Raw genomic sequence first — 11,632 nt, forward strand, 5'->3', positions numbered from 1 at the left:
TAGCAACTGTCAGCAGCAGCTGCAGGGAGGGGAGGGAATGGAGCCCCTCTGCCATGGGGTCCCCCCACAGCTTGCTGGCTGGGATGTCAGGGGGGCCAGGTCAAGTCCACATGACAAGGAGGCTCCTTCCCCCCATCCCAGCCTCTTGACAGTTGCGGCCATGAGCTGCAGTGTGGGGTTGCCCAGCCCAGCTTTTTTGCTGCTCTGGGAACTGGGCCTAGGGGGAAGAAAGCCCTTCTACTGCATGGACCTGGCTGTGTCCCCCCCCCACCTCCCCAAGACCCTAGCTAGCAACCTGGGTGTGGGGGCTTGCAGCGGGGGGGTTCCTTCCCCTAGCCAGTTCCCCAGTTCCCAGAGCAGCGAAAAGCTGGACTGGGCAGCTCCACACTGCAGCTCCTGGCTGCAGCTGTGAAGAGGCTGGGGGAGAGGGGGGGAGGGAGCCCGTCTGCGGTGTTGACCCACCCTACACCTCCCTTTCCCCCAGGGACAATAGCCAGCAAACTGTGGCAGGGCTCTTGTGGTTGGGGGGGTGGGGAAGGGGGACTTCCTTCCCCCACACCCACCCGGACCCAGCCTCCTGACAACGGCAGCCAGAAACCACAGCAGGAACTGAGGCTAGAGGGAGGGTGGGGGATTAAAGCCTCTCTGCCATACAGATCTGGCCCAGTCCCTACCAGGACTCAAGCCTACAAGCTTGGGTATGGGATCTGCATAGCCGAGAGGTTCTGTTTTTTCCTCCCACCCAGCTGCACAGAGAGGAGATAAGAGCCTTTTCTGTCTCCTCTCTGTGACAGCCCAGGGATGGAGCTGGGCCAGTACTTGCCTGGAGCAGATGAGCACTGGCCTAGGCTAGCAAGGGGCTCAGCTAAGTGCCTCTGGGAGAGCAGCAGAATGCATCCTACATTGAAGCATGATGGATGTGCTTTTAAAAATAGGAAGTCAGATTTCCCCCCATACATACATTTTGCCAAAGGGGATTTGAAATAATCCAGATTTTAAAGTATTTCTAATATGATTTAGCCTGTCTTTTCTGGGCCCACAAACACATTAAACCTGATTTTTAAAAGGTTTTCTAAATGAGTCGTTAGCTTAGGCCTTCCTATGTGTCTGGCATTAAAAATTGATGGATGTGCATCTCAATCTTCATTGTCCCTATTTAACTTTATGAATTTATGTATCTCTGTTCAGTTGATCTGGTTTTCCACATGCCTAAAGCACGTACAGGATGACCACGGCCATAGTTTCTAGACCACTGAAAAATAAAGATTCTAATGGAAACTCTAACAGCAGTGCTTTCTTTCAGATGCCACGTGACTCAGTGAATGTGAATGTGGTTAAAGCTCTAGAGGCTTAGGTGGGTGATAGATATAGCCACTGGTATAACAGCTGTTCAACATTTGCTTTAAAGAATGGTGTTTGCTGAGGTGTGGGAGTGTTAAATGTGCTTAATACACTTCTTTATACAGCTTTTTATTTTCTCATCATTTTCCATCTTTAAACCAAGGGTGTTTACTCTGATGTTTCTCAGTAGCAAGTTTGTTTGAAAACCTCTTTTACCTTTCTTCTTCTCTTCTTCCCCCCACCCCCATACAATTACTGAATACCTCACCATGCTAGCAGCGAGAGTCTTTTATAGAGTAATTTTTAAGCCAGTTAAAAATGCCATTTCAGTAGATTGCCCTATTTGAGTTAGTGAGAACAAGCTGTATCTTTTTTATTGCTTTTGACTGGCAAAGTACAAGATTTAGCCATGTTTCGTGGAGACTATAAAGTTATATTAATAGCTTGGGTTTTGGTCAGATATTCTATGTCTGTAAATAGGAAAAGACACCTGATATATTTTTCTTACCTCTTCATTAAACTCCTGACTGCTTCTTAATCATATATGCAAATTCTTATTCTTTATATAGACGTGAGAAACTTTCTTCATAGCCCACTGTGAAAATTAAACCTTGGTATTTTGTCTTGTGGTCAAGTAAAAGACTGTTTCCTTTGATCTGTTTGAGAACTCAGAGGAGCTGGCTCAATGGTGGTATACATCTAGACTTCGGTAATTCTCAGTTGCATTCCCAGAGCGCCTCTCAAAAGTTCCTTGTTCTGGAGGACTTAGAAGCATAATGGAGCATATATATTCAGCCTGTCTCTAAAACTTGCCCAACCCTACTTATGTTCAGTGATCAATCAAACAGGCACATTCTGCTCCTTGTGAATTGATGCTGCTCCTTTTTCTGCAATGAGAAAAGAGAAAAAAGAAAAGGTACCAGGTTAGGGTAGGGGAATAAGAGGCCACATTATCAGCTGTCTTGCAACTACTAGACCAGGGGTAGGCAACGTTTTTTGACTGGAGTGCCGAAAAACCCACAATGTCTACCTTGGAAGATGCCAGAGTGCCAACATGCCTAGAGCAGCTGTTTGCAGCCTCCCAGCCGCAGCTGGCTCACGGAGCCCAGTCTACTTGCAGCAGGGCTTGCAGCCTCCCAGCCACCTGCTGGGAGCAGTCTGGGCTATGCAGCTGGCAGCAGCTGCTTAGAGCCCGGGCTGGCAGTGGTGTGCCAAGCAAAATGGCCTTGCATGCCATGCTCAGCACGCGTGTCAGGGGTTGCTGACCCCTGCACTAGAATAGTTAATCTAAGCAAAACTTCTTGCCCTATTTCCATGCACTGTAACTTATAGTTAAGAGACAAGTGGAAATTGATGGAGAAACTTTAAAACGAGTGATATTTACCCTTTATGCAAAGGCCAATACAAAGCCTCTTCACTGCCTCTCATTTAAATGCTATTTTTAATACAGCTTAAGCAAGACATAGCTGTTCTATGATGCAAGGGGAAGATCTTTGGGTTGTATAAATTATCCAATACAGTGAGCTATGCCTTGGGTGAACTTCACCCACAGTGAATATAAATAGCCAACCACTGCCACTTTTGGTGGACTTAGGTACTTGTAATAAATATGCCATAAGAACTTCTTGCCTTCCACTGTAAAAGGATGTAATAGGAAACATTCTTAACAGGAGAAAGAGATCAGATCCCATGGCTTTTGGTGCTTATTTGTTTTACATTTGTACACCTAGTTTTTGTTGTTGTGTCTGTGTTTCATAGGCAAGGAAGCTAGAACATGAAAGATAAAATGTCCAGATTAAAAGAAATAACACGTGCATTTTTGTCCCTTTATAAAGGTTATTTGAAGGTTGCCACTAAGAAGAAAAGATGGAAGGGGGAATAAAAACAAAGAAAAGTGTTTGACTTTTCTCCATTATATTAATTTGGTGCTCCAGAGGGACTGGAATTCAAGCCTGGGACATTACTTTGTAGACCATATATGAATAATACAAGTATATTCAATCAGTATTTCTGAGGAAAAATAAGGGTGGTTTTTCTCCTCCTCGCATACCTGTTTTACATTCCACTGTGCAAATTCACATTTGCTTAATGTACCCATTAGTAACTCTTATGTGAATCTAGCCAGTAAAATCACTTAATTTTATAGGATACTGAATATTGGTATCAAAAATCAATGACAGATTTTCTTCCAGTAGATTTGCATTTGCTTTAAAAGCTTCCCTTAACCTGGAAATAAGGTTTTCAGATTATGACCATACCTTCACAAAGTAGGTGTTCATAGACACTAATGTAGTGACTGACACTACCAAAAGTAATAGCCCTATTCCCCTCATAGCTCACAGCTCCTAAATCTGCTTTTCTTTATCAGTGTAATAGGGTTGAATACATTTTAAAAGGTGGTAGCTATTGATTACTTAATGGAAAAAGTTAGTATAAAGAATTGCTGAAGCAGCCCTATTTAGTGCTCTCCAGTGCAACAAGGCCATTATCTAGAATAGTGGAAATCATCCTGTAACCCTTATTAATATTTAATAGGTATGAAACAACATGGAAGTACACTAAAAAACACCCTAAGCCTTCTGTCCTTATAGGAAAGAAGATTGTTTCAAGCATCAAAAAAAATAATGAATTTCTCTGTGCTCAAGTTATTTAGAACAGCAATGAACACCATCATTTGTCTGTCCCTTTTAGACTATCTAAGGCACATCATCACTTTACTATCCAGTTATTCCTACTGTGTATCTTGAAGCGATTGACTGTTACAGAAGATTACACCATGTTTAAAGATCACCACACAGAACTATTTGTTTCCCCAGTACTGTGAATCCCAACCTCCCTCTTTCCACCCTTCCCATTCCATGCTTAGAGAAGTATTTACTAGGATGACAAGTCAGTGAAAGGTGTTAATCCATTCTAATAGACCCATAATCCTCAGGGCTATGTTTTTATGTCATACTATTAAGCTCACCCCTTGTCACCTGTCAGGATGTTGTTCATCTGGTTAATAGAGAAGGTTTTTTTAAATGGAGGTTTTAAATGAAGTTGAAGTGTACCAGCTAAATTGTCCTTCAATCAATTTTTATTAGTTTTCACAGAAAATTATCTTTATTTTGCCAACATAGATTTTCCAGAGGATTACAAGCAATTAAGAATAGAGCTGTGTGAATGTTTTTAGTTGAAGAGTAAATTCACCTAAAAATGTGATTTTAGCTATCCCGAAACAAGTCATGAATGTAACCATCCCAAAAGGTTTTGCCTGGAAAAATGATGCCAGGACCAGATTTACAAAAAGCTAAAAGAAGAGGAGCTTGCACTGTGACCCTGTCCCAGGTTTCAGGAGACCTGGATTAAGCCCTTTCTTTTACCTGGAGGGCTGGGGTCAAACCTACATCTCCTAGCTCCAAGAGACTGCCCAAATCAGCAGACTGTTGGGCCTTCTAGTATAGGATGGTCTGAGTCTCTCTTGTTGGAGGTGTTCTACTTTGCACAAATAATTGCATGCTCATTGGAATGGAGACAGAAGCCCAATGTCTCAGCTCCCTGGAGGATGCTCCAAAGATCTCGCAAGAGAGTCATCCTCACTCATTGCTCTGTCTCAATGAACGGTTCAACATTTCATATAAAGCAGAACAACTCCAACGGGAGGCAATAAGTGCCCCCTGCTCAAAAATGCTTGAAGGACTAGTGATTAAGGTACTCATGTAGAACCATTATTTTTATTTTTAATTTTGGCGCCCCAACTGAAAAAAATCTATTATTAAGACAGCTCTAATTAAGGTTAAAGCCACATAAATTACAAATACGTTACAAGCAACTAAACCAATATCAAATGTATTCAGATATATATCATGTAGTAGGCTTGTAACCCAACCTAATTTTTAAAAAATGGAAACAATAAAAATAATGAAAACCAAGGTGATATGAAACAGATGAGTCCATGAACCATACATGTCACAGTAAGGATACTAGCCATTAGAATGCAATTATGTAATGAAAATAAAGCCAGAAAGACCAAGCTGTACTTAAACCACAAGAGTTAGAGCTTGATTCAAACTTCTCTCTGAAGCAAATTCTTGGCTAAAAAAATCCGAAATGAAATGTGGACATTTCCATTAGAACTGTTTTAATTTTCTGACCACCTCTAGAAAGAAATACTTTAACTATTTGAGGATGAGGAACTTGGGATATCAGAGAGCTTTTCATTTGAAGTATGTTTCAATAAAGGCACTAAGAACATACATTTTTACATAAATTTCTTTTCCCTCCCCTTCCCCCCCACATCTGTCCACTCTTTTTAGTTTTAAAAAGTGACTGTTTGTAAGAGATAAGGGAGCTAAAATGGATAGGAGCCCTGTGATTTATGGGCAGGGACAGGATAAGATGGGGCCCTTCCTGGATGGAAGTACCCCGGGGAGGTATAAGTGTACTCTGTGTAGTTGGTATCATTTTGATGAGCTTCATCCTTAAGATCACTATTGCTAAGCTTGAATGCCAGCTTGTCATCCTGCACAAGAGTCAGGGGTATGACAGTTTTACTGATGAGACCCTTAGAGGAATGACTATAGCCAGGAAAGGAGAGTATACAAAAATAGAACTGTAAACAGCAGCTTGCTAACTGTGGACAGAAAAGGTATAGTTAACAGCATTCACAAATTTACCAGAAGGTTAAATTGTTTCTTAAGTATCAGCCCCGTCAGACCTTCAGCTTCACTGCTTTTAAAAACAGTTTGTGAAAAGACGTAAATGGTGGCCAGATAACATGTAAATGGGTGTTCTACAGGAACTTATACAGCTAAGATTTGTTCACCTCTGGCTATATATATAGGCCATCTATCTATGACATCTTTATAATATCTATATTCACTGGAAACATAATACATTTATTCTCAGCTATGGTCCTGGGTTTATCAGGAAAGTGGTAAACAGATACTCAGAGTGGCTAGTGACAAGGCCAACTATTGAAGCCATAGTTTCTAAACCCAAGCTCAGTGCATTAACCACAGGACCAGCTTAATACATTCTCTTTATTTGCCACCCAAGGGATCATCCATCTGATTGAAACCTCAATCACTTCTGAATCTTTCTCATCAAGAGTCTAAGGAGAAATTCTGTAACCCAGAAGGTTCAGACATTCACCTTCTAGAGGAGCATTCTGATGTGCCTAATTTTCATGCAGCATATTTTCTATTGAGCTTAGTACATTTCCCTTCAAGGTTTATAGTAAATTTTGAATACCCTGATATATATGGAGAGGGGTCAAAGGGGTACTTAAAATGCAAGGAAAATAAATGCAATTTTATAAACATTCAGGGTTGTAGGTTGTAGCCATGTTGGTCCAAGGGCATAGGCAGACAAGGTTCTTTGGGCAAATCTGGTATCCTTTATTAGACCAGCTTTTTATAAATGTTTTATAAACATTTTATAAACATGTAATTTTATTACAGGACTTTTCTTTGTCATAAATACTAAAGCATACACATAAATAATAGAAAACAAGCAACTTCTGACTTTAGTAACTTTGAATGTTACTAAATAATAAAATGAACCCCCCAAAATATCATAGTTAACAGGTCTACAAATTCTAGCAACTGATATGCTAGGTCCATGTTTTCAAAAAGGGCTTTTTAGTTGGTGATCTCAATTTCTGGGTACAAAAATGTAGGTATTTGTGGGGGCATCTACATGAGATGATGCATAGTAGACTAATTCTACTGTGCATTACCACATCATGGCAAAGGTCTACTGTGCATTAAGTATCATGAAAAGACCATGCACCTTTGCTACCGTGCAGTAGTGCTGGCTACTGCTCATTTATATAGGACCTTATATTAGAGGTTCTGAACTTAATGTGCAGGAGCAAAGGTGCATTCATGCATGTGTAGACATGCCCAGTAAGACTAGACTCTTCTGTGTATTCTGTTCACTTTGCACCACTCTGATAACATACCCTTTAAAGTTTGCCTGGGAATGGCCAGCAGCTAATTTGCCATAAGCTAATTTCATAGTCTATGGCGAAGAGCAATAACAATTTGTCACCTGAACTTGCTCTGTCTTCACTTTTGCATTCAGATTTTACCTACATAACCACTAACTTTCAGATTATCTGTAGCTGAAAATAGCATGTTATACCCTGCTTATTTATAAGGAATTGTTAATGTAAAATGTCAGATTTATAGCTATATTTCTACCTTAACAATGTAAAAACAATGTCACTAAGATCTGTTTTTGTTTGTGTTTTTTATAGCGCACAAGTAGTTTTGGAACCTTTGACCGCTTTAGGCATCATTCAGTTTCGAAGCCAGATGATTCAGTTGAGGTTTGTGTTACAAAAATTCTACCTTTTTCCATCTGTTTTCCTATAACTCTTACATAGAACCATTAGGATTCAGTGATGTAAAACTTAGGTTGGTAAGGACTTACATGTATGCATGGTAAGTGCATATATAATTCATGAGAATCGCTTGTTTAAGCATGTACTTACTAACACATGTAAGATTTGCAAAGGAACCTTTGGTGAGCAATGCAAAGGACAGGGCCATATTTACAAAAAATAAGAGCAGCAAGAGCCAACAAAGCTTATACATCATCCACAGTGGCCCTGGTAGCAACCTGCTTTGCAGCACTCTTGCTGCAAGTGGCTTGAGTATATCCTCACCACTTACGCATCATTTTCACTTGGATTAGGACTTGAAATAAGGTGAGCATCAAACTGTAACATAAAATGCATTTTCTGTCTCATATTCATGAGTACTTAGGCATAGTGTTATGAACATAATTCCCCAGGCACTTTCAGAAATAGAAGAATGGCTGATGAGAACTTTCAGACACCCTACATGCATCTTAAGTATCTCTGCATTCTCTCCTGCTCTTACATCTGATTTTTTCTTTTAATTTCAAATCAGGTAACTGAGGTGGAGACTATAAGTGACCTTGGAGATGCAGGACAGAATAAAATGGCAGGAAATGGAAGTGGTTTGGGAAAGAAGATGCGGGCCATTTCTCTGACCATGAAGAAAAAGATGGGTAAAAAGTACATCAAGGCACTCTCCGAGGACATGGTAAATATGCTCAAGAACCTTTAACATCTTTGATAACATATGGTAGAAATGTTGATGGTGCGCTTACTTCTTAATTGCTTCTTAATAACTTTTTATTGACTCACCGTAATACCTGAATTCAGATAGATATATGCTACAAATAATGAATTTAAATGGTTGATGATTCAATTTCAGTAAAACAATTCTCACCCTTCTTTCTCCCTGGATGTGTATTTGATGCATGTGCACTGCCAAACGCACAGGCATAGGCACTTATACTTACAATTTCACAGACATGAGTGCCAGGATAGAACAGAGCTTGATTCCTTTGACAAAGGGGATATTTTGTTTAGCTGGCAGTGAAAAGGTGTGTCTCTGTGGGAGGAGGTGGTCACACAGGTAAGGAGGAGGGTTCTTTGCATCCTCCCCAGTAGGTGTGCATCAGTGTAAATAGGAAAAAGATGATCTTAAGTATGTAGGACTTTCTGATACAGTTGTCAAAGGAAGTTATTTCTTCATTAATGTTGCATCACACTCTCTACATAGTGTGACATCTTGGATGTCATACACTATTTAGGATGTTGCATCAAACATGAAACATACGTTAAGTGACTCAAGCAAAGCAAAGCGTTTATGGTATAGGTCAATCTCAGGTTTGGGACTGACTCCCTTTTCCCCTCTAACTGAATACTCAGGCCATGATTAAGATAAGTACTAGATGCCACAGAAGAAAAATTCCCTTAATTGACATTTAATGGAGTAGCCTGCATGTAGGAACTTCTTCCAACATCTGTTGGCTAGTGATTCATTTTGTGCCCTGAAGCATAAGGGTTCATATCTGCTATCTGTTTTTAGCTCATCTAACTTAACTGTAGATATTTTTACTACACGTACAAATGTGTGATCTTTTTTTGAACCTGCTGAACCTTTCAGTATCTTGAGGCAGTGAGTTCCAAATTTCAATCATGTACTGTGTATTAAAGGGAAAGGCATTTTTATTAGTTTTATATTTCTAAGATTTAATTTCACTGGGAGATCCATTACTTTTGTATTATCAGAGAAAAGAAATAAAACTTACATATTTACCTTCTGTATACTTAAATTAATTCTTTGTAAGACAGAAATTCAATAGAATGTGCTAGGGCACATGTTCCATACAATCTTAATTCCCCTATAGCTGATAGAATTCAGCATTGCTCCAATGGTTAATCAATGAGAAAAGCTGTTGAACAGTGTAACTATCATTCCCCCTCCTGGAAACTAATCATATTTCATTTCTGTAATACATAGCTCTTTGGGAAGAGGGAGTCAGTCCCAAACCTGGGATTGACCTGTGCCATAAATGCTTTGTTTTGCTTGACACAATAAGTCACGTAACATACGTTTCATGTTTGATGCAACATCCTAAATAGTGTATGACATCCCAGATGGCACTCTATGTAGAGAGTGTAATGCAACATTAATGAAGAAATAACTTCCTTTGACAAGTGGGCATTGTTTCATTTAAGTATGAAATCATCTTCAACTTAAATAGCGATTAACAAATAAGGCTATAATTTCTAGTTTTGACAAACTCTGGAAGTTATGATTTGGGAGGTGACATTTCATGATATAACCTCAGAGGTCCTATTTCAGGCCTCATATGATTTTGAGAGACAGAAATGAACGTCTGTTTATTTTGCAAAGGTGCCCATGTTCTGAGATTTGGAGTAGCCAGTTTGATGCTAAAATGTGCTGATCACATGGAGTTAAACCTGGCCATGTGCCTCTGGCTTGCCCTCCCCCTGTTGCAATGGACTAATAAAGCCCAAGACTGAGATATTCCAGTGCAAGGCACAGCAGTTGCATACAGTTCTCACCATTTGCTCTTAGAGTTGCTCTCTGTGCTTCCTCATTAGATGGAGGAGAATCCCCGAAGTGATCCCCAGCTGCTTTCTTCCTACTTTGCTTCTGTGACTTTTATATTACATATTATCAAGATAGATAATTTTGAAATATTTAAGCTGTAAAATCATGTGCTAGATTCTTGCCACTTCCCTGGAATTCCAGAACAGCCAGGAAAACATCTTATCTGGTTTACTTGGGAATTTCCATGATGTATGTCTCTGATTTTTGTATTATTGTGGTAGATTCACTATTACTATGAATCCAGTGGGATGTGGAGAATACAGTAGAAGGAGATGGGCACAGCAGCTGGAGATGAGCACAGAGAGCATGAAGGGACAAAGGTCCTACTGTGGGATCCTACTGTGGGTCATTCCTTCCATAATGAAGGAAAATGTTGTAACACTTAAGCACAATGTTCATTTTAGCAAGTCAATGTATACTAGTAAAATAAGTGCACAAAATATGTCACCTGTCAAACATGCATATAAAGTCTGTCTTAGCATAATTAACCTCTGATTTTTGTTGCTGAAGAATGAAGAAGGCAAAGATGACAGTGATCCTGGAGGTGGAGGACATACAGAAAAGGCCTCTTTAAAAGCCAGTGACTCTATGGACAGTCTCTATAGTGGCCAAAGCTCATCTAGTAAGTAAAAAGAATCATAACCCCCTTTGTTGACTTGTTCAATATTATTGAAAATTAATTGACTGTCAGAACTAGAGAACAATAACTTGATAATGGAGAACTCTTTAATCTACACAAAGGTATAAGAAGCTGGACACACTCAGAAGAACAACAAGGCACACATTTTTAATAGTGACAGTATCTACTGAAACAGCTTAACAAGAATGGTACTAGATTCTCCATCACTGAAAATCTTCAAATCAAGTTTGGATGGTTTTCTAAAAGCTATTTTGTAGGGCAAACAGGAATTGACTCAGAGAAGTCCTATGGCCTTTGTTATGCAGGAGGCCAGATTAGATTCTCACTGTCATCCTTTTGAGCCTTAGTCTATGAAGCTATAAAAGTACATGACATGAAAAACTATGGGAGTTTTTACATGTGCTCCAGGGGTGGAGGGGTGCTTTAATTAGAGAGGCTCCAAGAGCCTACAGCATCTCATGTATCAGTGTCCCCGCACTTCAGAATGGTGGCAGGGTTTTCAACTAAAGCTTGTCGAAGGAGCTTTAGTTAAAGTGCCCCCACCACCATTTTGAAGTGCGGGGACACTGATATACGAGATGCGAAGGTTTGCTGAAGAATGCTAATTAGCATGCTTCAGCGGACACTATCAATTGAGTCTGCTCCAACGTGCTGTAATTACAGTGCAAAGGAGCAGTCTCTCTGCACATCTACAGGCACCCATAAA

The 11,632-nt window shown here is 40.0% G+C and overlaps 1 protein-coding gene across 2 annotated transcripts in view; it reads left to right on the top strand.

Moving 5' to 3' along the window:
- The window catches only part of LOC109303288 (SAM domain-containing protein SAMSN-1-like), a 187,674-nt gene that overhangs the window by 145,951 nt on the left and 30,091 nt on the right, over nt 1–11,632 (top strand). For both annotated transcript variants that reach the window (XM_019525469.1, XM_019525470.1), the window contains 3 exons: nt 7,586–7,657; nt 8,244–8,399; nt 10,797–10,908. In XM_019525469.1, coding sequence (XP_019381014.1) covers nt 7,586–7,657; nt 8,244–8,399; nt 10,797–10,908 — 340 coding nt within the window. The remainder of the gene's footprint in view (nt 1–7,585; nt 7,658–8,243; nt 8,400–10,796; nt 10,909–11,632) is intronic.

Source organism: Gavialis gangeticus, unplaced genomic scaffold, assembly GCF_001723915.1.
Source record: "Gavialis gangeticus isolate Ggan-Ray unplaced genomic scaffold, GavGan_comp1, whole genome shotgun sequence".
In the NCBI taxonomy this organism is placed as follows: domain Eukaryota; kingdom Metazoa; phylum Chordata; order Crocodylia; family Gavialidae; genus Gavialis; species Gavialis gangeticus.